Source organism: Alternaria metachromatica (assembly GCF_023757995.1).
Source record: "Alternaria metachromatica strain BMP 0045 chromosome Unknown scaffold_1, whole genome shotgun sequence".
In the NCBI taxonomy this organism is placed as follows: Eukaryota; Fungi; Ascomycota; class Dothideomycetes; order Pleosporales; family Pleosporaceae; genus Alternaria; species Alternaria metachromatica.
The window spans coordinates 235,438-252,879 of NW_026055492.1; the positions used below are offsets into that span (position 1 = coordinate 235,438).

Below are 17,442 nucleotides of genomic sequence, written 5' to 3' on the forward strand. Positions count from 1 at the left end.
GATAGAGTGGCCTTTCCATGTCGACGATTCACTCTGCCAACTCCAGCACGTCACGCCCCGTCCCAGTCGCCCGACCCGTGCCTCTCTTATTGTTTCCCCCAACCACTACAACGCAGTCTTGGTGCCACTCTTTCTTCCGCGCCAGTACTCTCTTGGTGCGCGACCATGTGGGCAGCAAGACCATGGACGAGCCTGTGCTTGCTTGCAGGCAGCTGGACGGGTGCTTGGGCGCGGTCCGGGGGATTGAGCGAGGACCCTGATATCAAGGCCATCTCGCTGCGAACACACAGTCTCGAGCCCGTAAGTCGCATGTCCTCTGCGCCCATGCAAACATGCCCTGACGCCGCACACAGCCGTACCTCGACTCGGACATGCAGAGCCGCTGGTGGGATTTTGGCGGAGACACGATTATTCGGACTGATAAGTACATTCGACTGGCTTCAGACAAGCCCTCGCGCGACGGCTGGCTGTTTTCGCGCGTGCCTCTGACCGCGACCAACTGGGAGGTAGGCTGCACTCTGTCCCACCACATGTCCCAGACGCTCACGCCCGTAGATTACGTTCGAGTTCAAGATCCACGGCCAGGGCAACCTCTACGGCGATGGCTTCGCCATGTGGCTCACCAAGCAGCGCGCGCAGCCAGGAAACGTCTTCGGCCACACCGACAAGTTTGAGGGCCTCGGCCTCTTCTTCGACACCTACAAGAACAACCGCCCCGGCACCGTGTTCCCCTACATCATGGCCATGAACGGAGATGGAAACACGCCCTACGACAAGGACAACGACGGCAAGGCCAACGAGGTCGCTGGATGCTCTGTACGTGCTGCCTGGCCCATATGGCCCTCTCGATACTAACGCCAACTAGGCCCGTGGCATTCGCAATGCCCAGATCGCCACCAAAGCTCGTCTCACGTATTTCCAAGAACAATTCCTCCGCCTCGAGCTCCAGTACAAGTCAGAGGGCGAATGGACCCAATGCTTCGAGATCCCCAACTTCAAGGTTCCGCCCGTCGCCTACTTGGGTTTCTCCGCCGAAACCGGCGAACTGTCCGACAACCACGACATCGTTTCAGTCAAGTCGCAAAATCTCTACAAAAAGACCCCTGGGTCGGCTTCCTCGTCAGGAAGCTCAGGGGGCAAGACTGCCTCGTCTATGACGCGCGAAAAGAGCAGCAGCGGTGGAAGCTGGACTTGGTTCCTCGTCAAGTTTGTGCTATTTGGCCTAGCCCTGACCGGTGCCTATGTCGGCTTTACCGTTTACAGGACCAAGCAAAGAGACCGTTTTTAGGGGAACAGCTCCTACCTCAAGTTCAAGGGCAACAAAAAGCTTGCTTGGCTGGGCCCACCAATGCTCCAGTTTGATGGGTGTGTCGAAGTCGGCGATGAGAATGACTGGATGGCACTGTACAGGGTTGGATGATGGAGTCGAGCTGTGCAAAAAATGGCCTGGAGAGGCCACGCGCATTGTTTTCTATCTCACCTAGCGCTCTTACTTCTCTTTCCTAGCATGTATCAATCGTAACACCTTAGCGTGACATGCCCAAGGTGGAAGCCATGTCTCCGCATATAATAACACGCCTCTGTACAGAATTTCACAAAGGCTGCCGATGAAAGCAAGCGGAGTGGGTTGAGGGTTGCTCTAGCATCCGTTTTAGGTGACCTGGCTACATGGAGTAATGGAAGCGGCCACGATGTCGAATGCTTTATTCATAGTCAAGCAACACATAAGACAGTGCTCCATGATTGCATGCTTGTGTTGGGATAGACATACGTGCATTATACATACATACCGATATGCACGTCGTGCCAATCGTCTTTAGCAAGACAGCGAATGTACAATTGACAAGCTTCACCTTCGACAGATGACAATATATGTAGACACAACCCGGATGTACAGACTGCTTTTGTGGAGACGCCAAGACATAATTTTTTAATCTAGTAGTTTGGCTTCTTGATCGACGCCGGTGGAAGGACAAGATGCTTATGTCATTAGCGCGCTGTTAGCATGGCCCGTGATTGCGCGCTCAAGTTTCAAGGCTGCGCGTCGGCAGCTTTCTCTCACTACCCACAACCCGAGCAGCGAGTAAGTAGCCCCAACCGCTATTATCGAGCTTAGAATGCGCCGGCTGTAAGCGCACGCGAAACAACAGCTAACGCCCATCAGATCCCAGTGAACGACAAACCTTCGTCACAAGGCGATGCTGGGGACTAATCACCCCGGCGTCTCACTGCATGACAATCAAGAACGGAAAGCGGAGGGAGTGCGCCATCATACTAGATGTAGCCACATCGCTCAACTCATCATTGCACAACGCTGATGGAGGCGATTTCGCAAAGCCACTGGGTTCACCATCACCAGACTCCAGCCCCAGCCTTTCCCACTGCGCACTGAGGAAGAATAAAAAAGGTTGAAGCGCCGTGCTACCTCGCCTAACAAGCTTGGAGGACGAAGTTCGCTCTTGACGACATGAAAAGTAGTTTTCAATCCGAGCGCCTTTGCCCTTGTGGCATCGCTGGTCGTGGGGATGCGTGGTCTTTGTCGTTGGGTCTGTGGGTCTAGGTGGTGGTGCTTGTGTTAGAGGGTTGTTTTCTTTTCAAAGTCCTGTTTTACAGACGGGCGGAAGGGGTCCAGTGATGATGTCCCTGTGGGGGCATTAAAGCCAAAGTCGAGTTGAGGAGCCCGATCATTGCCTGCTGAGAGGTCGAAAGACTAATCGATGGGGAATGGACGAGGTTCTTTCTGAGGACAGCAGGAGAGCTAATCTGAGGACCATCAATATATAACGTACTGCTTATAACAAAGGCCATCTCTTCACTTGCCCCGGTTGACTTGTTCAAAGATATGCTAGCATCTACAAGCTATTTCAGCCCAAGCTCGAATCCAGGCTTGGTATATCGTACGTTCTACACTTCAAAGGTCGAGGCCCCGGCTTGTGACAGTCGTCGACGCGTAAACTACTCGTAGACGTAGCAGAACGGTCCGGCAACCGTGCTAACCAAATCCTTGATCTTATATGCCTTGCCGTCTACATTCAACACCTCCAGGTCTACAGTATCCTCCAAACTCTGCGCCCTCCCACCGCCCATCATTGACGTGCCACCTGCGATAACCTGCTGCCTGTTTGGATAGTCTTGGCTCTGCCAAATAGACCATACACGGTCGATCATGGCGTGATGAAGGTAGAAATATGGGTCTGCGGCATCGCGTTGATCAGTTGGGAAGCCGCAAATGAAGAAAAAGAATGGTACTCACCACCAGGCGAAGTATAGAAATCACTCCCCGGGTCACCAGCAACCGTGAAATGTCCCGCCCCGTGGACACCCGTCGCTCCTTGCATAACATCTTGAAATGTTGCAATAGTCCTGCTGTTTGTGATCAAAGCAGCAGTCTTATCTGTCGTCGCGTACAGTTGCGTAAGGTAGTTGCTGATATCGCGCTTGATGCACCGAGGATTGTACCCAAAGCCATCTGATCGTGGATTACGTGGAGCCTGCGGACTGTCCATTGCTGCCAGCGGTCTGGGAGAAGTCAGCAGATGCACATATAGGATACCGGCAGGGGCAGTATGGCACTACAAGTATGGAAGGTGGTACATACCCCAGGTTAACCATCATACCCTTGAACGGCCCACTAGCAATACATCCTCCCCCGTTGCCAGCCGGCTTCAACCCATTGCTATTATGTTGCACCTTTTCGCCCTGGCCACTCATACTCGTGTCGCTGCCATCGAAAATCGGGCTAGTCTCTGGGCTGGCTGCCCATCGTCCCCAGTCCCAGTATGGCTGGGTACCATTGTAGCCACATTCGACTCTCAACGCGTTCTCATACGCAAACGTGTAGTATCGATGCCAGGATAGGAAGTTCCCTGTGCCATGGATTGAGAGCGTGTATTTCATATGAATTGCTACAAAGTCGTCGAACCGTGATTTGGCGCCGGGGTACACGGTAGAGAGCTTGGAGGGCGCTTTGGTTATGCACTGGACGGCGGCAATGTAGGCACGCTTTTCCGAGGCGCTGATACTGCCCCTGATTGTACATGTTAGCTGGCGGTGTAGGTATGGAAAAGTCCTAGGGTGCCTTTGGACATACCATTCTCGGCGTACGCGGAGTTTGTCTTTGGTACACGTTGTTGAGTTGGCAATGGCGGCGTCGATGGCTGCTCGGCCCTTGGTCTGCAGATCACCAACTGCGTCTGCGGCACAGAGTATTTGTAGTACGGACAGTGAGATGAAGAGGACATACAGCGCCCCAAGATGGAATGCTGCCATCTTTGACTTGGAGGCAGCGCTCACTGACTTGACTGCTATATAATAGAGGCAGGACCCAACTTATATATGAGATCTCTGGGCATAAGCGCCGATGTACAGGCAAAATTACCTAGGTAGTTGCTCGGATCTTTCCAGCCGTGATCTATATGACAGTCATGTCGGAAAGAGTCTTGTTAGATGGGGGGCTTTGATTGATGTATCAAGAGTTTCCACATGCGAATATGTTATATGTTGAGGGATGAAGCGTGTGATGCGTTCGGCAGATGCAGGTCGAACACACAAGATTTTGATCGAAGACCTAGAACAAATGTAGACTACGGGCTCAGATAAATTGTATAGCTAGGCATGGCCCGAGGATAGATCTACCAACTTTGAGTAGAGTGTCTTGCGTAAGAGTCCCTTGCGTCTAACTACCGGTCTTCAAAGCAAGCTGGAGCGACAATAGCGCAGAAGACAGGCAATAGCTGTATTTCTATCACATTTGAAGTGAAGTGTCAGGGAGTGACCAGCTCTGTTCAGTGAGTAGTACTCACAGTCTCCACTTGCTAGTTGTGCCGTAGATGCTACAAGCATATCTGTCGCCAAGGCGGTAACCTTCGTCTACGCTGTCTAGACGAGACGGCCAGTACATGCCAAGAGTGAGGCTAATATGAATGACTGCGAGGCGTAGTAGTAATCTTGAAGATCTTGCGCGTCCTAGGACGACGTCCAGGGTCCATAGATGTGTGCCGTGCTCGCCAAGGCATGGTAGATTTAGGCAACACTTTCTAGTTTGCACGCAGCTGTTGTACGCCGTTTGTAGGAATGGTTCTATCTGTTTCTGACGTCCAAGAAAGCTTCACGAAAATGCCAAAGAGACACTCGAAAGCTCAGCGGAGATGGGCGTAAACCGACGTCGCAGTAGACCTCATGCTCGCACGACATGACCCATGCATGGATCTGCGAATCTATGCGAGAAAGACGCTAGATGCCGGCGGTTCGTTGAAATGAAGGCATGGTTATTTAGCCGGTAACAAATCCACCCATCCATCCCTCTTGCCGGAGCTTTCCGACCGAGAGGGTAGAACACTATAAGATGCAGTGAGTACTATGTCAGTCCCAAGATCGACGAGGTTTGACCTTGGGCGTCCCGAGGTCGTCTCAATCCCGGCCATCGGAATCGCCATCGGAATCGGAGGTACATTGCTCAGTGGCCTCTGGAATGAGTGGGATCCATACATCCTGTAAAACATCCTTGTCTAGAGTACTCCCTGTCGCATAAATGACCACCAGAAACCTCTCACAACCAGTGGCGAGTTTAATTTCTAGGTTGTAACGTGTGCAGTCACGTACGTCCAGATTGCTGGTCGGGAGACGTCGTGTAGACTTCAAGCGCCAAGGCCCAAGGTATCTGTTGATACGGAGCTTTCTTCGCCAGTCAAGCATCGATCAAGAAGTCCTAATTATTCGAAAATTATCAAGTCTCCCACGTGGCTGCCGGAGACGTATGTCGGCAGTAGGTCCCACACCTCGGTGTTTAAGGTCCGAAGGCAACTGACGAGTATCACCATGCACCATCGCATGAGCCAAGCCATCTTTCGATATCGTTGCTCTTCCGGTCATTTTCATTCTGTCTTCTACTCGTATCCTCATCTCTACACCCCATGACCACGGAGCTCCCGGGATACTCGTTCATCGGTGTCTCTGACGCAGCTTTGTTGTACCACTGTGCAAACCCCATCTATCTACTAGCCTCCAAAATATTCCTCTCCAGACCACTCACCGCCTCCCTCACACTAGGCGCAAAGTGTCTTCTCAGAATCTCTCCCTCCCAAACGGTCCCTGCGAAAGGATTACTACCCTCAATCTCAGGTTTCAGTGCATCAAACACTCCATCGCCCCGTCTCTCCTCTGTATTCCATAGAGGCGCTACTTTTTTGCCATGCGTCTTGGTGACACGATTTATTAGCCCAAGCATAGCGGTACAAGACTTCTCGGGGAGATGCATGGATATGGACATCAGTTGTTTGGCGAAAGCTGCAACGCGGAGGGGCGGAACGGCGCGAATTGAGGTGGCGGGTAGGAGGACGGAGGAGAGGGAGCGGATAAGTAGGACGATGGTGGTTTGTACGTTGATTTTTGCGGTGTCGGCATGTGATGTCGCAGCGTTGGGGTCGGGAAGATGGAGAGACTTGGAGCTGAGTTCGATGTCTGGGTTCAATGCGACAGGATGTAGTGTGCGGTAGAGATGGGTGATGAAATAGCTGAGGTCGAGTTTCAAGACTGACGCTGTTTTCGCTCCGTCTTGGCCTTCGAGTAGTGCAAAGGCTGTAATGACGCAAAGGAGAGACTCGCGCGTAAGGTTGCGCTCGGGTGCTTCGTTATCGTCATCTTCATCCGATGCGTCTTCGTCGTCTTCAACTGCGGCAGCGGCCGTAAGCTCGGCGGTGGCGATGATGTCTCGAAGAGCTTCCAGGATATCTCCAAAGAAATCTTGGTTGATCAGGTGTGCGTATCGTGCCAGACCTTCCAACACCGCACCCATGAGTTTGGGCGAGCGAGCCTTTAGGATTCGGAAGTATGCCACAAACACCATCTTGAGCGTCTCAGCCTGCATCCTGTCACGCTCCTCGTGACTGACAGCTGCATCCGCCTCCTTGAACTCCTTCTCGATCGCTTTCCTCTCCTTGAGCTCCTTTCGTAACCTCTTTGTCCTGAACTCGCGCTTCTGCTTCATCTTCTTGCCATTGACCATTGGGTCTTCCGCCTTGTCGACGGAATGATATGAGGCCTTCTGCGCAAACTCTGACAGTAGCCGCAGGTGCAGAAACGTGTTCAGCACGCTTTCGTCGAAGTGGTAGTTCCGGCTCTTCATCATCTTTGTCAACATGGTGACGGCTTCCAGCGCAGCGTTGCCATCCTCATCGTTCTCAAACAGGGTTTCCATGGCCTCCCTGCATCGTACAAAGTCGGCATCCACCCTCCTCGTGCTAAGTTTGCCAACGAGAATCTTCAACAGCTCTCCACGGAAGTTGAAATGCGGCACCGAGTTGAGCAGGTTGCATGCGCAGCTGACAGCGACTGTTGCCAGACCAGCCATGTGCTCTTTGTCCGATCCACTCGACTTTGCTAGCCTCGCGAGGTGCTTTACATATGCCTCGTAGCTGGATACCAGCTTCTGCTCGAACTGCCGCAACTTCTTGACTTCCTTTGAGATCTTCTCTTGCATCTTCTCTTCCGACAACGGCCGAATCCTGTATCCGGGGATAATGTCCTTGAAGATGGAGACTTGTGTCGCCAACGCCAGCTTCTTGACGGTAGTGTTGTCCGAGTCGGCGAGGGCTTGCAGTGCCTTGAGCGCTCCAACGTGCTCCTCGGGGTCCTCGTTGACCAGACCTGCTATGCGCGCAAGCTCTTCCTTGGCGTCGAGTATCTGTTGTCGCGCTGGTATCTTGGGCTTCTCCTCGTCCACGTCTTGTAGATGCGACGCCTCGAGCGCCCCGTCGTCGCTGCCAGAGGCGAGAAAGCTGTCGGATTCTTCCTCTTTGATATCCTGCGCATTGGGCGGCGCCGCTACCCATCCCTCGGTTGTCCTGACGGGCAGCTTCTTGTTCTCCCTCTGCTTCTTCAGTCTGCGCGGTCGCGTTTCGTAGTCTTGTTCGAGATGCCATTTCGCGGCGTTCTTCACGAAGCTTGCCTGGTGGTCTTCGGCCGCGCCGCTGGCATGCTCGCCGTGTTCGGGCGGAGACAGCCGCCTTCTCTTCGCAGCCGGGACGCGAGACATGGCGCAGGTGCTCGTGGGCCGATGTGGGCGACGGTCAGGCTTGGTTGGGGATTGCACACCCGACTGTCTGAAATTTTGGCGGAGGCTGCGGAGGAGCCTAGCCCGGCTAGCATGCGCCCCACAAATTTTTGGCAGCAGAGGTCGACTTTGCGAACATGCGCCCAGCCCCAACCTCAACTCAGCACTTGTCTACATACGCCCACGATGAGGCCGCTCACAGAACCAGAGACCAAGACGCTCTTTGAGAAGCTCGCGACGTATTGCGGAAAGGGCATATCGAACCTCATCGCCGACCCTACAGGCGGGTCGGATCGCAATGTCTTCCGCGTCCAGGTATTCACTCTTCCAACCGCCCCCACCCGTCGCCAGCTAGCTCAACTTGCTAACAATCAACGCATAGGGCTCACGAGTCTACTACGTCCGCGAGTCCCTCGCCAATCTTGCCACATCCGTCGCGCGCGACAACCTCCTCTCTCTCGGCATCTGCCTGGGCAAATTCACCAAGACGGGCAAATTCCGCCTGCACATCACCGCGCTGAGTGTAATCGCCCCGCACGCACGATACAAGGTCTGGGTCAAGCAAAACGGCGAGATGCCCTTCCTGTACGGCGGCAATGTGCTCAAGGCGCATGTCGGACGGTGGAGTGAGGATTGCCCAGAACATCAAGGTGTTGTTGTGCTGAGTATGAACGATACGCCATTGGTAAGTCGGCCGCCAGCTGCAAAGCGACGAATCGAATCTTGAGCTAACATGCAACATCAGGGCTTTGGTGTGAGTGCACGATCGACGGCCGAGGCGAGGAAACTGGATCCTACGGGTATTGTCACCTTCAGACAAGCGGATATCGGAGAATACCTGAGAGAGGAAGATACTTTGTTCACAACTTGAGCGGCCGGGAGCCTGTGCGACCATGGACTCTGCAAGAGAAGCTTACTGCTTTGCCACAACCAGGGCCAGAAACCAAGGCTCGCGTGCACGGCATATCCGTTTGCTACCCACTCGCATTCACTATGACCATACGCTGAGTAGTCCATCTGATGGTATCTAAGCATGAATGACCAAAGCATCATGCACCACTTGCATTGTCATGCTGATTTGGACTTGCTCTTGCTTGTCCCAATGATTCTAATCTACATAAGTTTTGTGAAGCCGGTCGCTCGGCAAGGGTATCAATGTCTGATTCTCGTCTCCCAGCCAAGTAGAAGCTGCACTTGGAAAGTCGTAGTCTGCTGCTACACTTCACCGCCGAAACTCCGCGCTCAACCCAGTTTCTCAAGAAGCTTCCTCCTCCTGCGCTCGACTAGCTCGTTGTTGACCTCGTCAAGGGTTGGGATGCGCCATCGTATGCCGTCGCCCACGTCACCGGGTAATTCCATCCACTCCTTCTGTGTTTTGCTCGGCTTTGCGTCCAGTTCATCGCCGAGCAACATGAAATTGTCCCAGGCCTCCTGCTCTTTGGCCGTTTCATATGCTAGCAGCGTGCCGTCCTCTTCGTCTAGGTTGTAGCCGTAGTAGCCCGCATCCACCTTCTGCCTCAGTTCACTCCTCTTTTCGCGCCCCTTGTCCATGTCGTCTTCCGGTCTGCTCTGCCTCTCGAACAACTCCTTGACACCCGGCAGGTCCTTGGCTCGTCCAAAGTATCTGTATCCCTTTCCTCCTCCTGGCACCTCCCGCCCTTCTTCGTCAAGCACTCGCCCGCCTCTCATGTAGTTCGGTCCCCCCAAGCCTCTTATCTGACTTTCCCACATGTGCTTCTCTCTCATGAGTTTGTTGATCTCATCGTTGAGGTCGCGGATCTGGTAGTCTGAAAGGGCCTCGTCCTGGATCTTTGTGACTTTGCGCGAAATCTCCTTTAGCACCTGACCGCGCCATTTCTCGCAAACGGGAATCGAGTTGACAGAGGTGATGAGCTTGGGGCGGCGGGTACGCGATATGTCGATGATACCAGCTTCCGCGGCCTGCGCAGCGCGGAAGCGGAAAAGCATCGAGTGCGCTTTTTCGGAATTACGCGCCATGCTTGCGGTCCGGACTCGGGTTCGAGCTCCACGTTGCTGTAAGGTTGCAGGGGCGAGAGGGCCTCCTTCGATGGCAGTAGCTTTCTGTCGGAGCTAGACGGCGTGCCGTGTCGCGCTTTGGTGTCTTGTCGGGGCGAGATTTTATTAGGCGTAATATACGATGTTCTAATAGAGAAACAGATGCTGCCCCGCAGTTGCAGAAGTGAAGATTTGACAGAAACAAGATGCGCGATTGGTGTTCGTGTTGTCGTGGTCGAAGGAAGACTCAACGTGACAGGCGCGTTGGCTGGAGCAAAAGTTTAGTGTCCCGGCCTACTGTCTTGGCGTTATTGCGTACCCACTTGGAATTCGGGACCGCCACAATCCCGTCTTGATTTGTTTTGGTGCTGCAAGACTATTGCTCCATTCATAGCACACTGACGACCCCTCTTGCAGCCTGTTTTGGCATTGTGTCTAGTTTTGCTCTTGGCAAGAAGCAATCATCTGCACTATAAGGACGAAATGCAATGTGCAATCAATCTCGATCTTGTTTTATTTTTTATCAATCTGACCAGAGACAGTCGACGCTACACTTCTAAGCCCAGGTACAGACATTACATAACGCCCCTATGCTAAATATACAAGTAAAACAATACTGAATGTTGCAGGTCGAGGGAGAAAAATGAATCGGCCGCATATGTTTGAGATGCGCTTCTAGTAGAACGGAGACAAGACGGAGACTAGTCTAGGTGGGAAGCGTCAGGTCATCTCAGTGTACAGCTCCAACCCCAGTCGAGCGAACTGCGCAGAGTAAACAGGAAATACTTCACCGTTGAACGCCATGCACAAATCTCCTTGAATCCGCATTCGAATTTGAGTTTCTGCTTCGTCCGGATCCAAACCGAGGTGTAACGTCCAAAGGCCGAAAGATGAATTGATAGATACATAGGAAAATGGGAATGGCCCCCATACGAAACGACTAGTGCTAAAGGAAAAGAGACCGTCAGTTAGACCAGATGACTAGAGAAGCGTCGTGCGGGACAAACGCGGATGACAAAATAGGAAAGGTTCAGGTATAAGGTGAGATTATGCACCAGCTCCATAGTTCGCTGCCTCCATCTCAGCCTGATGGCGCAGCTGCTCGTTGCGCATCTCAGTTCGCGACTCCGTACGTGACTCCGTACGTGACTCAGTCCGGGACTCTGTGCGAGACTCAGTTCGGGATTGCGCGCGCGAACTTATGGAGCCGAAGAGCGAAGGCCTGGAAGCTGAAGAGTTGACGTGCCGACCTTTGATTGAATGTTGATGAAGATGTGCAACATCGTGCTTGCCTTGTGGACTCGTTAGCTTTCCTACACTGATGCAAACAATCAAGGGGTCTTACCATCGCAGCATGCTCGGACGTTGGGCATGAAGTCCTGATCACGTTCAACATGGTCATGGATATCACGACTGAGATCCATGTTGGACGCGCTGGGTTCCTCGTACGTGGCCGACTCTGTAGCGCTGGTCCTGCTGTTTCGCCGACTAGTGAAGGATCCGCGTAAAGCAGTGACGCTGGGTCGGAGCATGCTGTTGATTCGGCTGGAAACAGATCCATGCGCCAGCGGCTCGGTCGAGGTTGCACGATGTGGTGTAACATGCGACTGTCGAATCGTGGGCACTTGGCCATAATCCCGGGATGATGTGCGCCGGGTAACGTATGAGGACATCGAGCCTCTTGAACGGCCTGTTTGCCGAGAAGAGCTGCGATACCCGCCATTGAACTCGTCTTGAATCTCATCTGCGGTAGCTGCCTTCTGGTCTTGATCAGACTTCGTTGGCGACTTTTGCTGATCGTTCTCGTCGACCCGTTGGCACAGATAATTCAGAGCGTTATACCACGTCTCGTGCCTCTGACCTGTTGTAGCCGTGAACTTCATCGATCGACCAGGTGTGACGACAAGCAAGCTTTTCTGGTGAAGCCCAGGAGGTAGAGGGTTAGGGTCGTCGACTTCTTGAACAGATTCGATGGCTACGCTCTTAGCCTTCAATGTCGTCTTATCGGCACTCTGAGGGTCTCGGTCGCTCCAGTACAGTGTCCTAGTGTAAGGATGAATCCAGAAGAAACGCCGGTGACGGTTCTCAGACATGCCTTCGCGCCCAGTCTTGCGAGTGTACTTCCACAGATATTCGCCAATCATCGTCTGAGTGATGGCCTGGATCATGCGCGGATCTGTCGCACCGGGTGGCAATCCATTGGCAGCAAAAGACGGCCCCCCTGGAATATTGAAGCGTTGGTCTATTTCCGAAGTAAACGAAGATAGTGATGACCTCCGGCTAAGAGGTGAAGACGCTCCGCTACGCTGTGACTGTCGACGCACACGCGGTGTGGTCCCGCCTGTTCTGGGAGTGAGAGTGTTGTTACCAGTCTTGATGGTAGGCGTATGCGGTCGCTTCTTGTAGGCGGATGCAGGCATTGTAGGCGGGCCCATTGTGCCTGGGGAGATTGGTTTGAGAGAAGCCGCGGCGATGACTTCCTTATGATCCGAAGGCAGAGGAGGAGGCGTTGCAGCGCGAGAGCGCATGCTCCCCGAACTGCCTGGGCGTTTGGGTGTTCGACTTGTCTCATTGACATGCTTTTTGCTAGGCGACTCCGGCGGCGACAGCGACTTTTCAAGCCCGGACGTGGTTATCAAACTACTCCATCGCTGACTTCGAGCAAGCAGCAGCTTGTCGATCTGCTGAGCAGACACCATTGTCTGTGTAGCTCCATCGGCCATTGGCGTTTGGGGAGTCTTACTGGCGGCATTGACACTGACAGGTGGAAAGGCTGTGCTAGCATCCCTGCTATCAACCGGTGGGGTGTTAGCGTCCGTGGTATTCTTATTCCAAGATAGTAGAGTATCGAAGTAGCTGAGCTTGGGCGTGGATACTTGCTTATTCGCCGATGCTTCTGTCTGAGAAGAAGCACTAGTGGTTACGGAAGGCGCGGCGGCCCGATGAGCGGTACCAGGTCGCGGAGGAGCCAATGGTTCAGTATCCTGCGCAGCAACAGGGGACAATGTCATAGCAGGGACAGAAACACGATTTGCTGTGGATGGCCGACTTGTCGGTGTTGGCAAAAATGCCGGGAGCGTTGGCGACTCAGGCTGAGTGTCTTGAACAGTCCGCACATCGGAACTGTGATGTAGAGACACCGAAGGTACAGGTAGTGGGATCGGCACGGTCTGCAGTACGCAGACGGCTGACAATTGCAGTGGTATCTGTTCTGGCTTTACGGGTGTGGTGGCCTGAGACGAAACCCCAGAGAAATTAGCGAGAATTGGCCGCTCGGGTCCAATTGGCTCAGTAGTCAGCGAGGACAGTACGGAGATGGTCGACGGTGCTACCCTCAAAGGTTCAATGGGATTGGATGCCTGGATCGACAACGAAGATAGTTGTGACGGATCTGCTCTAGCCACTGCCACCGGGTCCGTAGAGCGAGCGGAGAAACTGGACAACACGAGTTGCGGCTGTCGTAGCGCAATAGGTTTCGTGACTTGTGCAGAAAGTGGAGAGAATTGTTGTCTACTGGTTCCCGGCGCGCGGGGTACTGTCGACTGAGTCGATGTCGTAGAAGATGCAGAGAGGACCACACGAGGCAAATCCTTGGGCTCAGTCGAGCGAGACACCAAAGGTGACATCTGTAACAACGTCGGCTTGTAGGGTGTGACTCTAGGCTCAGTCTCGTGGGCAGACAAACTTGACATTTGGAGTGGTGCACGCTTTTCTCTGTGACCGATATCTTGGGCAGGAGATGCCGGAAGCATATCGTCAGGGCTTCGATTTGACTCCGTTGTCGAGACATGTTCGGCTAGTTGTGCGGGCTCGGTCGATTGTGCATAGATAGCAGACGTAAAAAGACCTGCTGGAGCCACTAGGGTTGGGGCAGTCGCCTTCCGCGGCTCCGTAGTTTGATGCGAAATGGAGGAGATTTCCAAAGAAGGTGGAATGTCCTTCACCAGCACTGGTACAATAGGATCCGTGCCATGAGACGATACTGTCGACACTCCAAGAGCAGGAGGAGCAATAAGGCGAGGCTCGGTGCTATGAACAGCCACTGACGACATATTCAGAGGAGCAGTGGGTACGGCATGTGGCGCCGTGTTTTGTGCATGAAGCGGAGATAATGCGAACAACGGAGCTGAAGGGATTGTTGGCTCGGTCCCCTGACTTGAAAGAGAGGACACAGCCAGCTGAGGTATCTCTGGGGGTTGGGGACTAGTAGCATGACCGGAGACGGAAGAGAAGCCAAGGGCTGGCCGAAGTGCAAGCTTGGGTTCACTGTCTTGTGAGGTGACCATGGAGACGTCGAGATTTTGACGAGGCAAAGCTCGCGGGCTTGTGCCTTGCGAATGCAGGGCAGAGACTTGTAATGTAGGCAAGCGAGCAGCATACGGTTCTGTGTTCTGACTCGATATAGAGGATATGGAAATAGGCTCGGGGGCATGCTGTTCGGTCATCGTGCCCGAATCAACCATAGTTGGCCTGGGAGCATCGGGTTGGAGAAGCGACCTTCCGAGAACAGCCTTTCTTAGTGGATCTGGCGTGGCATGGCTTGAGTATACGACACTGGATCGACTTGGTGATCCCTCGATGGAACTAGCATCATCGTCATCGCCACTCAGGTCGTTGAGTTCTGCCAATAGACTCTTGCCTTGGGCGGGAGTGTTCTCGTTGCTGCTGCTGACGTAGCCCGCGGGCGAGTCTCTTGACGCTGGGGGCGTACCTGCGAAGAAATCTAACCCTCTCGGCGTCGATCTCCGCGAACTGCTGTCTCTAGCTCTTAACGTAAAGCGCGAAGTCTTGTGGTGAAGAGGAGTCCTGAAATCGGAATCGTATTCATCGCCAGAGGCAGAAGCAGTGCTGCGGTAGGAATTGATGCGACCAGCTTGTGAGATTGAGGGTCGACTACGCCGGGCAGCAGAGTTGGAAGGACCGGCCTCGGTCTCAGTCAGCTGGTCGCTGCTGTCTCCGTCGAGGGTCTCGGCTCCGGTTTGGAATGCGTCGGACTCAGTTGCCATACCGTCGCGTTCATTGGCAGTCTCGAAAGCAGCATCTGAGGTTTCGTTGGCAGTGTCGAGGTTTTCGTATGCGCTCGTTCCCGCGACGGAGCTGAGTGCATTTGGAAAGGAGCCCGGTACAGAGTTGGATGGGTGCGGTGGCCGACTTGGGGTGTCGGGCACGGCCTCTTGCTCTTCCCACTCGTCGTCTTCTACAATCTCGTGCGACACGTTGCGCAAGGCCCCAAGACGATCTGGTCGAGCGGGTTTCTTGAAAGCATCCTTGTCGCTCTTCCTTCGCTTGCTTGCGCTACCAGGTCCAACTTGAGCGCGGGTAGCGTCTACTTCATCACGAGCGTCTTGGAGCATGCGCTTCAGTTCGATCTTTTCGGTCTTTTCGCGATGGATATTGTTCTTGAGTTGCTGAATCATGCGGTGGGCGTGTTGAAGCGAATGTTTGAGTGTTTCCGATTCGAGCATACCGTGGCGCGGAGTGGCCTTGCTTGGAGACGGTTCAGGCGAGTGTTCAGGCGTTTGAGATTGCTGCCTGACACCACGATCGTCATCAGACGATCTGTCAGATCGGCCACGATGCTCTGATCGTGCGCGGTAAGCGACAGCTTGAGCCAGCTCTTGATTCTTTGTCATGAGCTCTTCGACCTTGCGCTGCATTGCACCTTTTTCCGTCTCCGTCATGGCCGCGACTCGCCGCAGGCTAGAGAGCTCCGTCTCGTGCTGCTTGGTCTTGTTGATGTGATCGTCGTTGAGCTTGGTATACATCTGCTTCAAATCTTCCAACTCCTTCTCCAAAGTTGACCTCTCGGTACGTGCGAGATCCAAGGCATGATTGAGGCTTCGCTCCTTGTCTGCGGCCGACTTGAACTGTGTTTCCGACTCGCGAACCTGTGTCTCAAGATTCCAGTTGACGTCCTTGAGTCGCGATTCGCTTTCGTCCAATGTTCTCAGACGTTGCGACAAGCCTTCGACCTCGATTTCGAGCTGCGATCGGTCCAGATCAGCCGCCTTGAGGGCGTCATCCTTCTCGAGGAGGACGGCCTGGAGGTCCTTGAGCTGGGATAGCAAAGAGGTGGAGATTTCGGTGGCCAGGGCGATGTCATTGATGCGGCTGGGCTGCTGGTTCCTCTGCTTCCGCGACGGAACGCTCACTTTGGTGGGTGACTGGATGGCGTCGCTGGAGTAGATGGAGCCACCGGCAGTGGGATCCGTCTCGCCACTGGGTACGCGAGACTTGGGGAGGAAGGCGCGAGCCGTCTCCCTTCCAACCTCGTTGAACTCCTTTTCTAGCTCGGCCAGCCTCTGGCGCAGCTCTGGCCCGATGTCGTTGTCTGGCTGCTGCTGCTCGACCTCGTGCAGCTTGTCCTCTAGCTCCTTTCTCTGCTGAACAAGCGCGCTCCCCAGATGCGACGTCTCCTGCAGTCTGCGCGTCGTCTCTGCCAAGTGTGCCTGTAGAGCGCGTTTGGCCTGTAGGGGGGATCCGTTCAAGTACAGCGAGAATTGCGAGTTGTCGAAGGCCGAGTATCGCTGCCGGTGGGCGTCGTGCGGTGCGGCGAGGAAGGGGTCGGCGCCATTGTGGTGCTCCACCGAGAGCGCGCCCGGTGGAGGATTTGCTGTAGCCATGAAGAGTCGCTGGATGCGTCTGCTATTGGGTCATCTCCTGGCGTGGCTCCCCCGCTTCCACGTAGACGTGCCCGGGACGGCGGGCGGAGACGGGATGCGTTGGGCGAACGGTGCAGGGCAGGAGTGGGCGGCGAGCGCGTGTCGCGGCGGCAGGCGGCGGCGGGGGTGTTTTCCGGGTAGTATTAGAGACAAGAGCGATGGTACGTCTCACTCTGTCGGGCTGTGGGTGTAATGCACAAAGGGTTTGGGGGGCAAGGACGCGCGGGAAAGCGACTGGGGACACGGCAGCGGCTGCTGGCACTCGGTCGCGTTTCCGTCACACTAGAGAAAAGAAGCAAAGGCGCATCCCCAGGCAGGGGCGCGGAATGGCGAAGAAAGAAAAACAAGGGAATGCCGAACGGGCTGGAGGGGCTACAGAGGCGACAGAGGAGGGATCATGGTAGAGCGCATGATGTTGTGCACAAGAGCGAAATGAGGCGACCGTGCGCTTTTGCCGCTTTCACGCTTTCGCCATGGAGCCAGCGCTGATACCCATAACATATCCACAACATCAACAAAGCTACGTCTGCGCCTCCATTGGTTCGCGCCGGCACTTGCTGCACGTCTGCTGCCTAGACTGCGAGACTGTCGTGGTAGTGCCGCGGGCCGAGGGGCTGTTTGCGTGTGCGATTGGAGCAACCCAAGCACGACGCGCATCGCATTACCCCACGACCGGCATCCCGGACCCCATCACGTGACGTCGAATTAATCAGC

General features: G+C 54.3%; 6 protein-coding genes across 6 annotated transcripts; 2 read left to right on the plus strand and 4 right to left on the minus strand.

Moving 5' to 3' along the window:
* Positions 1 to 165: 165 nt before the first annotated feature.
* On the plus strand, positions 166 to 1,288 carry J4E83_000073 (uncharacterized protein; the record flags this gene model as incomplete). Its single annotated transcript, XM_049327038.1, has 4 exons — positions 166 to 300; positions 354 to 506; positions 556 to 816; positions 866 to 1,288. 4 exons carry the CDS (start codon positions 166 to 168, stop codon positions 1,286 to 1,288), a joined length of 972 nt encoding a protein of 323 aa, XP_049193183.1.
* A 1,667-nt stretch (positions 1,289 to 2,955) lies between these two features.
* Positions 2,956 to 4,269, minus strand: J4E83_000074 (uncharacterized protein; the record flags this gene model as incomplete). Its single annotated transcript, XM_049327039.1, has 4 exons — positions 2,956 to 3,194; positions 3,254 to 3,519; positions 3,599 to 4,027; positions 4,091 to 4,269. The coding sequence occupies 4 exons, from the start codon at positions 4,267 to 4,269 to the stop codon at positions 2,956 to 2,958; spliced, it is 1,113 nt and encodes a 370-aa protein (XP_049193184.1).
* Positions 4,270 to 5,989: 1,720 nt separating this feature from the next.
* Positions 5,990 to 8,032, minus strand: J4E83_000075 (uncharacterized protein; the record flags this gene model as incomplete). Its single annotated transcript, XM_049327040.1, has 1 exon — positions 5,990 to 8,032. The coding sequence occupies one exon, from the start codon at positions 8,030 to 8,032 to the stop codon at positions 5,990 to 5,992; it is 2,043 nt and encodes a 680-aa protein (XP_049193185.1).
* Positions 8,033 to 8,236: 204 nt separating this feature from the next.
* Positions 8,237 to 8,921, plus strand: NIP7 (ribosome biosynthesis protein nip7; the record flags this gene model as incomplete). Its single annotated transcript, XM_049327041.1, has 3 exons — positions 8,237 to 8,365; positions 8,433 to 8,735; positions 8,796 to 8,921. 3 exons carry the CDS (start codon positions 8,237 to 8,239, stop codon positions 8,919 to 8,921), a joined length of 558 nt encoding a protein of 185 aa, XP_049193186.1.
* Positions 8,922 to 9,292: 371 nt separating this feature from the next.
* On the minus strand, positions 9,293 to 10,048 carry ISY1 (NineTeen Complex (NTC) component; the record flags this gene model as incomplete). Its single annotated transcript, XM_049327042.1, has 1 exon — positions 9,293 to 10,048. The coding sequence occupies one exon, from the start codon at positions 10,046 to 10,048 to the stop codon at positions 9,293 to 9,295; it is 756 nt and encodes a 251-aa protein (XP_049193187.1).
* Positions 10,049 to 11,397: 1,349 nt separating this feature from the next.
* J4E83_000078 (uncharacterized protein) lies at positions 11,398 to 16,689 on the minus strand (the record flags this gene model as incomplete). The annotated part of the gene is made up of 1 exon (XM_049327043.1): positions 11,398 to 16,689. The coding sequence occupies one exon, from the start codon at positions 16,687 to 16,689 to the stop codon at positions 11,398 to 11,400; it is 5,292 nt and encodes a 1,763-aa protein (XP_049193188.1).
* Between the last annotated feature and the right edge of the window lie 753 nt (positions 16,690 to 17,442).